The sequence below is a fragment of the Arvicanthis niloticus genome, chromosome 9 (assembly GCF_011762505.2).
Source record: "Arvicanthis niloticus isolate mArvNil1 chromosome 9, mArvNil1.pat.X, whole genome shotgun sequence".
Classification (NCBI taxonomy): Eukaryota; Metazoa; Chordata; class Mammalia; order Rodentia; family Muridae; genus Arvicanthis; species Arvicanthis niloticus.
In genome coordinates this window covers 27,112,421-27,128,896 of record NC_047666.1, presented here as the reverse complement: position 1 = coordinate 27,128,896, position 16,476 = coordinate 27,112,421, and the positions used below count along the sequence as shown (strand labels likewise).

The following is a 16,476-nucleotide window of genomic DNA, read 5'->3' as shown; positions in this document are numbered from 1 at the left end:
TGCATGACAGGAAACAAAGAGAGGGAAGAGGGGTGGGGTCCCCAAATCTACCTCAAGCACACCCCCAGTAACCTACCTTCCTATAAGCAGGCCACACCTTAAAGACCATACATCGTTTTCATAACAACACAGACTGCTGGCAAGCTTTTTCCATATTTTTTGGGGGAGGGCAGGTATTTAATTTCCAGCCATTATGTACCCTGACTCCCCACTTTTCCAGGTTTCCGTCTCTACCCTTCTACTTCTCCCTCTGTGAGTTTGACTCTTGGTAGCTCATGTCAGTGGAATCCTACAGTGTTTATCTTTTGAGGTCTGGCTTATTTTACTTAGTATAACATGCAAACGGATATGAGCTTACATCCATGCTAAGCGCATGGCAGACTTCCCTCCCTTTTTGAGGCTGAACACTATTCCATTGTGCGTCTCTCTGTGTATCAGTCTACACCACATTTTGTTCTTCATTCTTCCAGCCATGGGCACTTGGGTTGAAAACTGGCACTAAGAAGTATTGCTACTGGATCTTGTGCTTTGTGGACCGTTTGAAATGGCTTGTAAGAAGAATATGGGAGCCTTTGGACCTGGGAGCTAGAGAAGCTTTAGAAAGATGTAAATAGTTTTCTTGGTTATCCTGGGGGAGTTCGGAAGCCCAGCTTACTAACAGAAATGTGAACAGTGGAGGGCTGGGTTGTGAGGTTTCAGTGGAGACTCTGGGGAAGAGGGCTGTAGACCGTTCACATTACATTTTCTCCACACCCTGGGAAGCTGGGCGAGGCTAGACTCATAAACAGTGAGCTGACTTCTTTGGCAGCAGAATTTTGAAGACAACATGGCATTTGGGCTATGGCCTGGTTACTCCTAACATAATTTGCTCAGAACTATAGTGTGTGTGTGTGTGTGTGTGTGTGTGTGTGTGTGTGTGAGAGAGAGAGAGAGAGAAAGAGAGAGAGAGAGAGAGAGAGAGAGAGAGAGAAAGAGAGAAAGAGACAGAGAGAGAGGAGATTACAGACAAGGAGGTACAGTTAAGGTATCTGCAATTGTTAAAGAGATTAGTATAGTTCTGTACTTTATGCTTGGATAATAGGAATTGCCCCAAGGACAAGACCCCACCCTTCAAGGCCTCAAATTTGGGAAGATGTTAATTCACTTGTAAGAGGAAAGCCTGAACTGAAAAGGCCATCAGAGAGTCCCTGTTCGGAAACAACTACCAGCTATCTGGGGAGGTGCCTTTGCAGGATTGTCTGCTAATACGCACAGACACCACTGCAGCAGCTACACAAGGCGGCCACACTGCATCAGGAACTGACAGCAGAGCTTGGCTGTGTCATCTACTGGGGCTGGTTTTACAGGCATGCAAAGGGTCATGGGGGATTCCATGAGAGCCTCGGAAACCACTGAGGCCCAGGCAACATGCAGCTGCATTGGGTTTTCTGAGAGGCCACTGTGTGAAGCTATGAATGGAAAGTTCAAGGTTTGATAGGGACTCCAGGGTGTTTGAGGTACCAGGACCATGAAACATCACTGAGGAAAGCTTTGGACTGAAGTGGAACTAGAAAGGCCAAGAGAGGCTACACATGCTATGGGTGGCAGGACTGGAGGAGCAGGGTTACTGGTTGTCAACTTGAATACATCTAAAAGTAACAACAACAACAAAAAAAAACCTAAGTCTCTGGACACTTGTGAGGTCTTTTAGCTAATTGGGTCACTTAAGCTAGGAAGATCGTCCTTAAATACGGACCATTTGTGGTCAGAAAACCCACCCTAAATCTGGGCCACACCTTCGTGAGGCAATTGTTCAGTCCACGAGGCTGGATGTCTCAACTAGTCTTCAGTATAAGCCAAATCATAAAGACGTAGGCTCTAATGCCAATAAAACCAGAAAACAAAAGGCTGTCCTTCCTTGTCTTCTATACAGGTCTTCTGTTCATAGACAGCCATTATAGGATTAGCTGGACCACAGCCTGGAAAACACTCTAATACATCCCACATATATGCGTATGTGTGTGTACATATGATATATATGTATATGATATGTATGTATATGGTGTATGTGTATATGATGTATATGCTAGTGTATGTATATGGAAAGAGAGTCATCCTATTAACTCTGACCCTCTAGAGAACCCTGACTAATACAGATTGTGGTACCAAGAGTGGAATGTGTCTTCCCACCTTAAGTGATCTGGATTTAAGGTGGGTCTTCCTAGCTCAAACAACCCAATTAACTAAAAATCCCTCACAGGTGTGTCCAGAGACTTGGGTTTGTTTATTTGTTTTTGTTAATCCTCTATGTAGCCAAGATGATAACCAAGAATAGCCATCACAGCTGCCTATGCCCACTGGTAGCCACATGGTCCCAACGAGTCCCAGATGCCAGATATAGGGCTTCAAAGTTTGATATTTGCTCTGCTGAGTTTCTGTCTTGCTTTATCCAATATTTCTTTCCTGCCATCCCGTCCCTCTCTCTGGGAATAGATATGCTTGCCCTATGTCATTATAAATTAGAAATGTACAACTTAAACAACAAAAACAGGAGCTCACAATACAGGAATTGCCCAAGTCTTAGAAGAGACTCTGAACACTATTGAGATTGTTAAAGACTATGAGTTCTTCTGAAGTTGGGGTGAATACATTTTGTTTTTATGAGATGACCATGAACCTTTGAGAACCAAGCATGGGGTATTGTAATTTTAAAGTGATATATTTGGGCATTAAGTTGGTTGGTCTTCTGCTGGTTAGTCTTGCTATTATCCTGATGGAATTTAGAATTATCTAAGAGACAAACCTCTGGGCATGTCTATGAGGATGTTTTCAGAAAGGTTTAACTGAGGAGGGAAGACCAGTCCTGAGTGTGAGCCCCACCTTCCACAGGCTGAGGACTCAGGTGGAGTGAGTAGGAGAAACTAGCCATTTATCTCTTTCTGCTTCCTAACTACAGATGCAACTCCACCGCTCGCCGCACACTCTGGTTGCCATACCTTCTCTGCTATGATGGACTGTATACTTTGTTAAACTCAGAGCCAAACTAACCCTTACTTTGACAAGCTGTTTTTGTCCAGTGTTGGCTACAGCGATGAGGAAAATAATAACACAGGTGGTGGCTTCAGTGCTACCCACGCTCTAACAGGACTGGCAAACATCTCTTTGAGACCCTGGATTTATTTGATTCTAAGGAATTACCTGGAGTGGAGATGCTGGGTGGTAGGAAGGGTCTGTAATATTTTGAGGAAGCACTGTACTGTTTCCCACAGCTGCTACACCATTTTACACCTCCACCAGTGCACACGAGAGTTATACCCATTGCACTTCATGCACATTGGAGGCTTAGTAGTATTCAAAGGTATGCACAGGCTCCTTTGTTTTTCTTGTATCAGTTGATTGACTCTAGGTTGTTTCTGCCCTTCGATAACAGCGACTAGAGTTCCTGTGGGGATCAGTGGACACATATCTAAATTCCTGCTTTCATTTTTTTTTTTTTTTTTCAGTAATGTATCTTAGATGGGATCGCTGGCTGCATGGTGATTCATATTTAACATTTGGGAACCTGGTCATGCTGCTGAACAGACATGACATAGAGGCTTCCTTCTTGCATCCACTCTCCAGAAAGCCCTTAGAGCCTACCACAGAGGCCAGGCAGCTGACAATGCTATCAGCTGAGGGCTGCAGAGATAAGCCCAGGGGTGAGGTACTTTCCCAGCAAGGGAGAGTAGCAGGGGAAGAGATTCTCTGTCCTTTGAAGGCGCCAAGCTCCCGTGACCAGTCCGCCCACTCGGGAGGCCATGGGCCAGTGGACTCGAGGTGCCAGGTGCTCAAGACAGGCACAGCCTAGTCACGCTGTGCAGGGTCGCCTTAGAGTTGGTGCTCAGGCGACACACGGAGCCACCCCTCTGCATCCTGACACCTCAGCAGGCTCAACTCCAATCGACTTAGGGGCCCCGTCCCCAGTGTGGGGAGACCCAGGAGGGCGGTCTCTGAAAATGGGCGGGAACATCAGGGCGGGGCGGGGACAGCGTGCTGTGGGCGGGGCTGGCTGGCCCAAGCCTCTGCTCAGTGCATCCTGTCCGCCGAGGTAGCAGGAACCCAGCTGAGCACCGAAAGACCCTGTAGAGCTCCGGAGGAACGGCTGAGATCCTCGCCCTGGTCCGAAGGTACGGACGGCCCCGGAGACGCTCTAAAAACCACGTGTGGACAGAGCCTAGATTGCTCCCCCACTTATACAGCCTTAGGTGAATGAAGAGGGTCCCTCGGGACTGCAGCCCCAGCAGCAGAGGACATAGGGTAGTGGGCTGCTTCCTAGAGCTGAGAACAGTTCCAGGAAAGACCAACCAGGCAAGTCCTCCAACTAACACTCTCTCTCTCTCTCTCTCTCTCTCTCTCTCTCTCTCTCTCTCTCTCTCTCTCTCTCTCTCGATTCTAGACCCTTGCTTTAAATACTAACTTTGAGCAATGTTGGCTGCATGCTTACATAGGTACCCCTCAGAAGGGATGCGCCTCGGGTCCGGGCAGGGTCCGGTGGCCTCTCAGCTCTGCCTTCTGCCTCTTACCTAATGGGAGCAGAGCTGGGGGGTGGGGGGCTGAGCTGGCCAGGAGAGAAGGGCAAAGCCCATGGAAGAACTGTGAGAGGGCACAGGTGAGATGAACCTCCTGGGGTGCAGAGGGACTTCAGCCCTGTCCTCTTATGCTTGGGCAGCAGGCTTTTGCAGGGAATCTTGGGGGTAACTTACTTTCTCCCTTTCCAGGATCTCAGATTGGGCAATCTTCTTTCCTTCTGACATTTAAGGTGTTTTCCAGACCCCAATCCTCTCCCATATCTTGTTCACTGGTCTGATGCTTGGGGAGAGGTGTAAGGGAAAAGTCAGGAGGGAGATTCACTACTGACAGACCCTCTCACCATCCCTGCTCTTTGGGATGCTGGTCTTCAGTCCAGGATTCCCTCCCTTCCTTGCAGCTGGCCTAGAAGTGCGAGTACTGACTTGTGTGGTTCTGGGGCGTAATGCTGCCTCTCCAACAGCTCTGATCTTTACAGACAGTATCGATCTGCCTGGAGGATGTTAAAACCCCGAGTGTTTAAGCTATTAACCTAAGGACACACCTCTCACCAAGGGGTTTTGCTCTCAGTCTCCCTTCTAACCCTCTAGGTTAAGTGACAGCTTGTGATTGTGCCCTTTGACTAGGACAAGCCTTGGCACACACTGTGCCAAGCTTATAGACCACAGCAGATTTTGACAGGGGCACGGGAAGCTTGGAGAAGCTCTCCAGTAGGAGGGCTCTGAACGGGGGCTCCAGGTTCAGTTCTCTGTATAGAGGGCTGTGTTCAGGGCTCTGTGAATTTGCAGTTGTGTTATGCTGAACCCCAAGACTAGTCCTTTCTTTCCAGCTGTGGGAAGCAGCTATTGTTACCTCAGAGTGGGGCTGTCCACAAAGACAAAGTTCAGGGGTTCGGACAGGGATTGGGGTGTAGGACAGGCCTCCTCTCTGTTGCACTTTCTTACACTCGCAGTATTGGTCTTTGAGGAAGAGCATAGCTTTTTGGTCTTCACTGGAGTGGAGATAAATGGAGTTGGAGCCTGTCTTCACGGTCCTCCAGCCTTCCCGGCTGAGTGGATATGTGGTTTGCGTTCTCCTGGGTTCTCTCACTGGCCTTTCTTCCACTCCATTATCTATCTGTGTGTACCGTGAGCAGGTGGCTAATGGGTCTGCATAGGTTTCAGGATGATTTTAGACTCATCCAAGGTTTGCTCCAACATGTAGCCAATTGTGCGTGCTTATGTCTTTCAAAGGTTTAAAATGGAACTCAGATACTGGGCCCCTCAGATGCTGGCTGGGAAGATCTGATTCACCGGCAAAGAGCCAAGTGCCTGCAGAGAGGCGTCATCAACCTTGGGGACACCAGGGGGACAGCTCCAGGGGTGTGCACCTCCCTAGATGGAGACCACTGTGGGGGCTCTGGGTGAGAATACCACAGACACTTTCACTGACTTCTTTTCTGCACATGATGGCTATGAAGCCCAAACCGTCCCTTTACCATTCACTTTCAGCTACGGTGACTATGACATGACCTCGGATGATGAGGAAGATGTGACCAACTCTCGAACTTTCTTTGCTGCCAAGATTGTCATTGGCATAGCTTTGGTGGGTATCATGCTGGTGTGTGGCATTGGCAACTTCATCTTTATTACTGCTCTGGCCCGCTACAAAAAGCTTCGCAACCTCACCAACCTGCTTATTGCCAACCTGGCCATTTCGGACTTCCTGGTGGCCATCGTGTGCTGCCCCTTTGAGATGGACTACTATGTGGTACGCCAGCTCTCCTGGGAGCATGGTCATGTCCTGTGTGCCTCTGTCAACTACTTGCGCACCGTCTCCCTCTACGTCTCCACTAATGCCCTACTGGCCATTGCCATTGACAGGTGAGTACCACAGAGACAAAGAGAGAACGGGGTGTTGGCTTTGTCCCTTCCTGTCCTGTAACTGTGTGCTGATGACATGTGTCTGTATTCCCCATAAACGGGATCCAGGGGAATGAAAAGCACACTGACTGGACATCTAGTGGTGGTCAGGACTGGAGGCAGCAGAAGCCTGAGGTTGGGCAATAGGGAAGTCTTTGATCACTCTCTGTGGATGTTCTCTTAGAAGTGCCTGATCTCGACTTAGACAGGTAGGAGGAAGTGTTAAGCGGTAAGACTAAACTATAAGAGTTAATTCTCGCAGGACCGTGAAAAGCTGGAGGGAATTTCCTAACTCATCGAGGCCTTTTCCCAATACTAATTGACTTTTAAATAAAACTGAAGGAGTTGGTTGGAATAAAAAGGGGAGGAGGCAGAAAGAGAGCGTGTATTTGCTGACTTTAGTTAACGGCGTCTTAATCCCACCTCGCTCCCATCACGCTACAGAACAAGACCCGCTCTAGTGATGGGGAGAGAGACTGGGGAGAGTAACCTCTGTGTCTTTTTTAAATTAGCTAATTAACTTTCCATCCTTATCATAGTTTCTCCTCCCTTCTCTCCTTCCAGTCCTCTCTCAACATCCATTCACTCCTCCTCCGCAAAGGGGAGTCCTCCCATGGACACCAACCAGCCCTGGCATATCAAGTCTGCCATCTTTCTTATTCCTAGATGTTTCACTTTGCATACGTTTGTGCTAATGAGCCAGGATCACCATGGTTTTAGGGAATCTTTGCAGGCTTCTTTGTGCTTTTGACTCTAAGTACAAAGCACTTTGTTATGGTCTATGAACAGCTTCCCCGAGGGGCTAGTCAGGCTTCCCCTGTACCTTGCCATGAACAATTTGCAATTCTCCTCATCCGGAGAGCCTAAAGCACAGGCTCTCCTTGTTCCATGGCCTCGGGGCCCTGGGGTGTTTGACCTGGGTTCAAAGTCCCAGCAAGAAAGCAAGTTTGCTGGAATACAGCTGGGGTAGGATGGTCTGAGAAAGGTCAGCTTCTAAGGAAAGGGACAGCAACGAGCCTGGCTTTATGACCACTGAGGAGCAGAGCCCCTGCCTCCTTTCCCCAGAGAAGGATGTCAGAGAGTCAGCAGCTGGCAGGACATTGGACTGGCACCCACAGCAGGTATTGAGGTCCTCAATACAAGTCACTGACCCTAGGGCATTGGGCCACCTAGTCAAGGAATGTAAATAAGCCTTGCAGAGGATACAGTCAACGAGGGACCTGCTTCCCCAGTGACTCTCAGAGCCGCCCAGGGCAGACTCCTGCAGCTTTGCCTCTCTCTGACCTCTGAAAATAGAAGTGCTGCCTTGTCCCTTAGCCCAGGAACAGGACAAAATATGTGGGCTCCTTTCCTGGACTTTCACATTCCTGATGAAGCTTTACATCTGTTCTTGGCTATTGGAAGTAGGATCAATGGGAGCCTGTCCTGTTCCTGCATGAGATTCAGTCACCACTGAGGGGGCCAACAACTGTGGAGGAAGAAGCCAGGATAAACCGAGGAGTACTGGGGTACTGTTAACACAGATACTGATCAACCGCCACACAGGACCAATATCCTCCATACAGCTCAAGCGCACATTACACTTTCACACCAAACTCAGCTGCTTTGAAACAGGGTGTATGTCTCTCTGCAAGGTGCAAACGAGACACACTGAGAGAGATGGATCGGGTCGTGCTTTGCCCTAGGGAGAGCTGTTGGTGCTCGGAGTGGGCTTCTGATTGGAAATTTGCACAGTGATGTGGGAGAAAAGACCCCGCTGCTGGCCCAGACCTTCCTTAGTCGTAGGTGACTGACTGCCCCAGCATATTAACTTTTTGCTGTTTAAACTGATAGTTGTAATCTTTGTCCCGAATGCTTTTTATTTTACTGTGTTGCTATCACCTAACTTCAGTTCTGTGGCCCCAGGAGTCATAATTTTTGTCTCAGATGCTGTTCAAAACCCATTGACTTGCCTGGCGGTGGTGGTGCACACCTTTAATCCCAGCACTTGGGAGGCAGAGGCAGGCAGATTTCTGAGTTCAAGGCCAGCCTGGTCTACAGAGTGAGTTCCAGGACAGCCAAGGCTACACAGAGAAACCCTGTCTGGAAAAACCAAACCAAACCAACCAACCAGCCAACAAACAAACAAACAAAAAACCCGATGACTTTTCAGGTTTGATTTTTCTTAGCTTGGGGCAACTAAATTTTTACCCAATGTATAGCAAATGCTTATGTTGTTGTTAAAATGCCATTGTTTAATGACATTTCTGCAGGAATAGTTAGTGTGTGTTTGATTGGCATCTCTTGGTGTCCTCCACGTACCATGGAACCTCCCCTGGGTTATCTGCCCTCTTTTTTGCCACGGGCTTTGAGGGCAGTAAGAGAATCTAATGTCCTGGGTTGTTTTGCTGGGAGAATGCAATTGTACCTACAATACAAGGTATTTCCTTTTCTATCTTGGTATTTTGAGACTGGGTCTCATTGAAAAGCTCAGGAGGGCTTTGAACTCACAATCCTTCTGCCCCATGCATCTGAATGCTTGGATCACAGGCATGTGCTGCCGTGCATGGACAGAACAATGAGAGGTCAGAATCAGTACTGAATAAGGAGTGGCTATCATGGTTCTTAAATTAATAATATTAAAAGACCATAAGTGACAGCAAACTTGAATAAACGGGTATGTTTCCAGTGGGTTAATAGTTGTTTTATGATATGCAAATCCTAATGTAAGGCTAAGAAACAGGCTATGAATTGTGCTTCACAGAACAGTTCTTACTTTCACTGTCCTAGGCATTGAGGCTAGGCTGTCTCATCCTGGCCAGTCTCTCCATCTTAGAGCATTCGATCAATTGTCCTGGTCACACTTGTCCCTGCAAAGGTTCACTTGGTTGCGTAGTCCCAGCCTTCTCTACTTTTGGCCATCTGATTTCAGTGTCTCTTCGTCCTGCCCAGCTGCCCCTGTCAGATCCATCCTCCCTTTCAGTCACTCAAATATACATACATTCTTTCAAAAAGAGTGTCTACATAGAATGACTACCCAGTGTCGGGTACTATTCTGAAGGCTGGGGGATATGGTGGTAAATAAAACATCTGTCTCCTGACGAAGCTATAGCCAAGGGGTGAAGAGAGTGCTCTGTCAGGAAAAGAACCACAAAAGGTGATTTCAGAAGTGAGAAATACAAAACACAGACGCACCAGCAGAAACACCAAAAATGCCTGAGTAGGAGAACTAGACATGTCAGGAGAGGTGTCTCTGAAAAGACAGTGGGTGACCCAGGAGTGACATAGAGGGTTCGTGTTGTGTTGTGGGGACCAAGAGAAAGTGTCTCAGATAAAGGGACTTAAAAGCACAAAAGCCCAGAGGCAGGAGCATGCCTGATGGGTTTGTGGCTTAAGAAAGGTGAGCGAATGGCTTGTCTTGAATGGAACTCTGGTTCCGTGCTGAGATAGCTGATACATATTCCAAACTTTGCAAGCTGAGGACCGGGGTGAACTGTCCCGTCAAAGGCAGCACATCTGGCTGGGCCACACCTTTGCCGTGCTCAGCTCTAACCCTCCCACTGCATGTCCAGTCTTCAGTTGCTTAGCACTGTAACTCACCCCAGGCTCAGGCTAAGTAAACGCATCTCCGTCCCTTTCCAAAAATGACTGTGATCTTTCTGACATTGCAAGTTTCTGTTCACCCACTGTCAAACCATTGACAGGGTAAAGTTTTATTAGTTATTAAAACTAGATGTCCCAAACTCACAGCAAAACAAGAAAAGACATAGACAAGATCTCTCCACTAATGATGAGATGGTTAAGTAGTAAGCAAGGGTTACCTTCTCAGTGAAGTTTGGAGAAGCTCAGTGTAGTGGGTAAAGGAGGCAGCTCAGAGGAGGGAGAATTTAATGAACGTGACCATCAACAAAAGGGAGGAGAGGTCTTCTCAGAGGTAAGGCCAGTGTTTGAGGTAGCTAGGAGGTGAGAATGCTTCCAGTGACTGCAGAACCTTGGGGAAACATGTGAACCAAGATCAGAGTCTCCAGAAGAGTGTTCAAAAAGGATGGGGTCATATTTCAGAAGATATAAAAATCCACCAGAGGAGGACAACCTAGAGGAGTCAGCAAGATGCTTCAGGAAGGTCTCACCTCCACCCCAGCCCTGGGGCAGGGCCTCTCAGCCCCCTCTTTGGTGTAGAAACAGTGCACTGTCCTTGAGGTGTTTGTAACCTGCTCTACTGCTTGTGAAATGCTGGGAGACTCCTCTTCCTCTGGCCTAGGGTGCAAAGGAAAACAGCCAGGGTCTGTGTCCAACGGTGCTGAATCATGTCGCCCAGGCTCTGACAGCACAGATGCCCCTGGTGAGTTCATCAGCTGGGGTTGACTATCCATGCTCTGAGCAGCCTAGAAGTTGCTACAACCATTGTCATGGTAGACCTTAGATGGGGACATACATGGAGTCCCATACTCTGCTGAAGCTCCCAGCCTCCGTTATACAACCGCTGCAAAGCTATTCCTTTGCTGGGGAGCCTTTATTCATTGTTCCCTGTGAACTGTTGGCTTTGAGTGGATCTGAATGTAAACCACTGTGGTTATGGACACAGAGCAAGTGAAGTCATGTTCATAGAGAAATGGTCTGACAGCGTATGGAGAAAACAACTCTGTGGCAGAGAGAAAGCAAAGGGTTGCTAAGATTTGGCGGAGGCCAGGAAAGGTCAGGTGAAGGGAGCATGCCCATTCCTGCTGGAAATGGGGGCAGCATTTGTTTCTCCATCAAATGGGTATCTTTGCTCTCTTAGTCTTCAGAAAGGTTGAGATTACCTAAATGAAAGCATGGGCTTGCACGTGTAAACTTCTTACCTATGTAGAGTCCCAGCGCAAAGGCCGATGGAAATCTCTGGAACAGTTTTCTGCCCTTTGCCCGTTGGTGCACGTCTCAGTGATGGTCACTGTTGACTGTGGGTGCAGCCATTGCCTGGGTGCGGATCTTGGGCTGTACAAAATGACAGATGCAGTCTAAGCACTGGCATTCATCACTCTACTGGCTGTGGAGGGGATGGCTGCTTTGAGTTCCTACTGCCCTGTCTTTCTTGCCATGTCACTTCAAAAACATGACTGTCACCTTAAACTGCGAGGCAGAATAAGCCCTTTCTTCCTTACGTTACTTTTGTCAGAGTATTTTAATCACAAATCAGTAGCTCTCTCTCTCTCTCTCTCTCTCTCTCTCTCTCTCTCTCTCTCTTTCTCTCTCTCTCTCTCTCTCTGTGTGTGTGTGTATGTGTGTACTGATGTGATATGAACCCAGAGCCTTTGCATGTTAGACCTGTTCTCTACCACTGGGCTACACTCCAGCCAGCATCATGGCTGCTATAAAGGGCCCATGCATGTGTGATGCCAACCATGCACATAACCCTGTTCCAGTTTTTCAGCACTAAGGAGTTGCCTAGAGTGGCCAGCCAGTGGCCATCTGCAGTGTCTGGAGGATAAACATGCCCTATCCAGCTTCTTTAAACTTCGGAGCTCAAGAGAACAGGGGTCTCACACCAGTGATCCTCTAGGTTCACCCAGTGTGGGGTGATTACTTGTGAAGCTAAATCAGAAAAATACAAGAAGGGATCTTTCTTCAGATCAAAATCCCAAGAAAGATGACTTCAAAGGGGTATTTACCAAGGAAACAGCCGGTCTGGCTTTCCTTCGGGGCTCTGTCATGTTGCCACCCACTCTGCTGGGATCAGCTATGGACACATAAGCGTTTGTCTCCAGTGCTGGCCAGTCCTTTCCACTTCGCCCCGTCCTTCTCCCAACCCTGCCAGCTGTGCAGAGCCTTCCCGGAGGCTGGAGCTCTCTGAACAAGTATGCATGCACTCTGGGAAGGGTGCCATTATACCCTGCGGGTGACTCACGCCCAACAAAGTGCTCTCCGCTTCCTGGACCACTGTGGTAGCACCGTGGCTTCTCTGGAAGAGAACAAAAGCAGCGTCTTCTAGTGCCTGATGCTTTGTGGTTAAAAAAAAAAAAAAAAAAAAAGCCACGTGCACACTAATTGATTTTCACATCAGCCCTGTGAGATAGAATCTAAATGTTCTCTGTCAAGGGTCTTGTGGTATACAACCTTGAGAAAGTTCCTCATCTTTTAACAGCCTGTGTCTTTCCAGGTAGAAAATGAGGTAAATATATTCTTCCTCTCTGTGTTCAGAACAATGCTTTCTGAAATGTGGAATGAAAACAAAACTTTGGCCCATGCTTCAGTTGGAAAGGATGCTTTCCCCCATCAACTCGTTCAAGGTGGAATTGTCAGGCTTACTTAACTTTGAACTTTGCAGGCTTTAGGAGACATGATGGACTGGGGCCTGGCCAGACACCTATGAGAAGTATAATTACCACATTTAAGGAATTAAAGGAATTTTCACCATTTTCCTCCCAGTATATGTCAGATTTGAAACTTAGCTAGGAACATGGTATCCATTATCGAATTTAATCTTTAAACCATCTAAAATACCAGGGCAGATGAGAAAGACGAGATAAGGGAAGGAGTTAGGGTGGAGGTTCGCTTCAGAGCTCTGGCCTGGGCATCTCCCTCCGGTAACATTCCATATTGTTGGGTAGTGCTCCCAGAGGAAAATTCTCACAGGCAGGTTCCTTCCTCCCTCGGCTGACTTCTTTCCTGTTGTCCAGGTATCTGGCCATTGTGCACCCCCTGAGACCGCGGATGAAGTGTCAAACAGCCGCCGGCTTGATCTTCCTGGTGTGGTCTGTGTCCATCCTCATCGCCATCCCAGCCGCCTACTTCACCACCGAGACGGTGTTGGTCATCGTGGAGAGCCAGGAGAAGATCTTCTGCGGCCAGATCTGGCCGGTGGATCAGCAGTTCTACTACAGGTCCTACTTCCTTTTGGTCTTCGGCCTTGAGTTCGTGGGCCCTGTAGTCGTCATGACCCTGTGCTATGCCAGGGTGTCCCGGGAGCTCTGGTTCAAGGCGGTGCCCGGCTTCCAGACAGAGCAGATTCGCCGGAGGCTGCGCTGCCGCCGCAGGACGGTGCTGGGTCTCGTGTGCGTCCTCTCCGCCTATGTGCTGTGCTGGGCTCCCTTCTATGGCTTCACTATCGTGCGTGACTTCTTCCCCTCCGTGTTTGTGAAGGAGAAGCACTACCTCACCGCTTTCTATGTGGTGGAGTGCATCGCCATGAGCAACAGCATGATCAATACTCTGTGCTTTGTGACCGTCAGGAATAACACCAGTAAGTACCTCAAGAGGATCCTGCGGCTGCAGTGGAGGGCCTCTCCCAGCGGGAGCAAGGCCAGCGCCGACCTCGACCTCAGGACCACGGGGATGCCTGTCACTGAGGAGGTGGACTGCATCCGACTGAAATGAGCAAAATGCTACCACAGCGCCTGGGTGCACACAGCAGCCATGAACTTGGTTTTCTGTGGAAGGCAGAGGAAAGAGACAACCACTTAGACACACGATTCAAGGACCACTGAAGTATAGACTGTCACTAGTGGTCAGGGTTCACTGAATATCTCATTTTTGCAAAGAGTAGGCACCAGTGAAAAGCCTTTGACAAAGTGAAGTGGGGATTATAGCAAGGAAATATGGTTCGGAGTGTGTGGAAAAGGGTATTTCCAGAGAGAAGGCAGAGCGGGCGAAGTAGGACTTTCCTGTCTGTGCTTAGGGCTCTGTACTGGGGCTCGATGTGGGCCTAGCTCACCTCTGGCAGTACTTTTGGGCAAGCCTGGAGCCAGAATACAGAAGAGGTTCCCAGACCTGCTGTAGTCCTCAGAATCCCCACTGAGTGGGAATCAAATGTATGAGTGGATACTCCAGGACCCGTGGCTAAGTTCTGACCACCCACCCCCAGCCTATGGTCACCTCTAAAGCCTAGGGCTCTGCACACAGACAGTGTGTGTGTGTTGTGTGTGTGGGGGGGTCCCGCTGAAGCATGGACCTGGGGGAGGAGCCACATGGACTCTGGGTGCCATTTAGATAGGGAATTTGGAATTTGGGGTTCTGAGTCCTAAGTAGAGGGAAGTTTGAGCTCAGGTGAGCATGATTCCCCCTCTTCATGGTCGACTCACTGTGAGCAGGGGAGGAGGTGAAGAGAGGGGATCTGGTGGGACCTCTGATGGCACGTGCATTTTAGAGGGTGCTGTTGCTCTGTCCCCCAGCTTCTTTGCCCGGGACCATTCATGCTGCTTGAGTCTTCATGCCTTTGTGTTTATGGAGCATAGAACTCTTGAAGGTAAACATAGCACCCCGACTTCCCATTCCTACTAGCTCTGAAACACAAGGTGTTTTCATCCCAACCAGCCTATTCGATGAGGTTCCTTCACTGGGAAGAGTGGGAGAAAGAGTTCTTAGCCACTGGTGCCTGACTTTCAGCCTGGTCATGATTCTGTGAATTAAGACTTCTGCTCTTTCGAAATGAAGGTGACCTTGGAGAAATCACCGCATTTCTGCTCTTCAGAAATGAATGAAGACCTGCACATCAGGGGTGCAGCCTGGACACTCAGGAAACAGAAGTTGACTAACAGTGAGCTCTCAGGACCCCACAGACTTTTGAAAGTCTCGTCCCATGTAGTAACTCGCCTTCTTAGTTTGGCATTTAGAATTCTGGCCTAAGAAAATCTGAGGCCCAGCTTTGACTAGATTATCTACACAGACCTAAGACTTTCTGAAGACAAAGGTAATGCTTAAGAAACCTTGTTAGAATTGTGAGATCAATCAAATAATGTGTGGAAGAGAGGCAGTTAACCATCTGAATAGTAAAGTATCACCATCATCATTATCACCACCATCACCACCTCCACCACTACCACCACCACCACCAGCAGCAGCAGCAGCAGCAGCAGCAGCAGCAGCAGCAGCAGCAGCAGCAGCAACAACAACAACAACAGTGAACCAGCTATGAGGTGACTGGACAAAGACAAACTTGTACATATATCTTGTTTATGTATCTGTCAATCTAACCAGCTTCTCCTCTCAATGTTCTTCATGCGAACTGTTTTCCTGTGCTTCTCAACACTGCATCATGCCATCATAGCACACTGGTACAAACAAGACTGTGAGCTTTCACGGCAGGTACATAAAGGAAGTGGTACCTGGTCTCCAGTCAGGACGTAAGCACCAGGCTTTGTAGTCTTCAGATCAGAGCACCCTTGTTGTCAAGTAGAAATTGTTCCCACATGTGCTCCCGGAATCAGAGCATCCTCACAGACCATTATTCCACACATGTCCCAGCCAGCATGAACAATGTCCCTCAGCTGCCTTTATTCTGAGTGCGCAGAACAGCAAGGCGCTGTGTCCCTTCCCTCAGACTTCATTATAGGACAAGGCATTAATTAAATTAACCTGTATGTATTTTCTCTCTGAATACAGGCAACTCCATTTTTGACCACAAGGGTATTTTTTTAATGGTCTATTTCCCAGAAAACACATTTCAAAGACCCATTTGCTTATTCTCACTCAGTACCCAGCAGACTCACCTTACTTTAAATCAGAATTCTCTCAGAGGATAAAAACTCATTAAAGTACAAACCTAAACTAAACACAGAGGAACAAACCCCCTATTTTTTATTTTAAACTTGATTACAAAAAAAATTGCCAAAAAAGGAAGAAAAGAAGACCACATACCAAGTTAACCAGACCATTCACTGTTCCTCCTACTGAGGCTAAATAAGAATTGACTCTGTTAAATACTTGTTTCTGCCTTTTCTCCTAAAATGTGTCAAAGTTTCACTCACCTACACTGTCTGTAATTCTTCCAGATATTGATGTCTGCTTGTGATTTTACAGAGAATGGTTGTTATTAAATGGAATACCAGTAGATATATACAGACAATCACTAACTGTACTGTGCCTGTCATTTCTCCCTGGCCCCCATCCTTTTCCAAGCTCTAGTGTGATGGTCTTTGAGATAACATTGACTAGATTCCACGATCCATCCTAGGAATTGTGTGGACAGCACTGCCTCCCGCTACCTTGCCAAGAGCTACCCGTCTCCATCAAGAGCGGTGGTTGACTTATGTGCCTTCTTCCCTTGAGTCTGGGCTGATGGAGCCAAGAAGACTTG

General features: G+C 48.0%; 1 protein-coding gene across 2 annotated transcripts; it reads left to right on the top strand.

Annotated features, from left to right (window-relative positions):
* The first annotated feature begins 4,025 nt into the window (after positions 1–4,025).
* Positions 4,026–16,248, top strand: Prokr1 (prokineticin receptor 1). 2 transcript variants are annotated; one of them, XM_076940067.1, is made up of 4 exons: positions 4,026–4,145; positions 5,778–5,947; positions 6,036–6,407; positions 13,082–16,248. In XM_076940067.1, the coding sequence occupies exons 3-4, from the start codon at positions 6,052–6,054 to the stop codon at positions 13,776–13,778; spliced, it is 1,053 nt and encodes a 350-aa protein (XP_076796182.1). In that variant the 5' UTR covers positions 4,026–4,145; positions 5,778–5,947; positions 6,036–6,051; the 3' UTR covers positions 13,779–16,248. The 2 variants fall into 2 exon arrangements, with proteins under 2 accessions (XP_076796182.1, XP_034367941.1); XM_034512050.2 differs by having other exon boundaries at positions 5,778–6,407.
* The last annotated feature ends 228 nt before the right edge of the window (positions 16,249–16,476 follow it).

Bases quoted from the DNA above. Each gene is read 5' to 3' on its own strand.
- Prokr1 (XM_034512050.2), top strand. From the start codon at position 5,923: ATGGAGACCACTGTGGGGGCTCTGGGTGAGAATACCACAGACACTTTC. The intron at 6,408-13,081 runs GTGAGTACCACA...CCTGTTGTCCAG, and splicing joins CTGGCCATTGCCATTGACAG to GTATCTGGCCATTGTGCACC.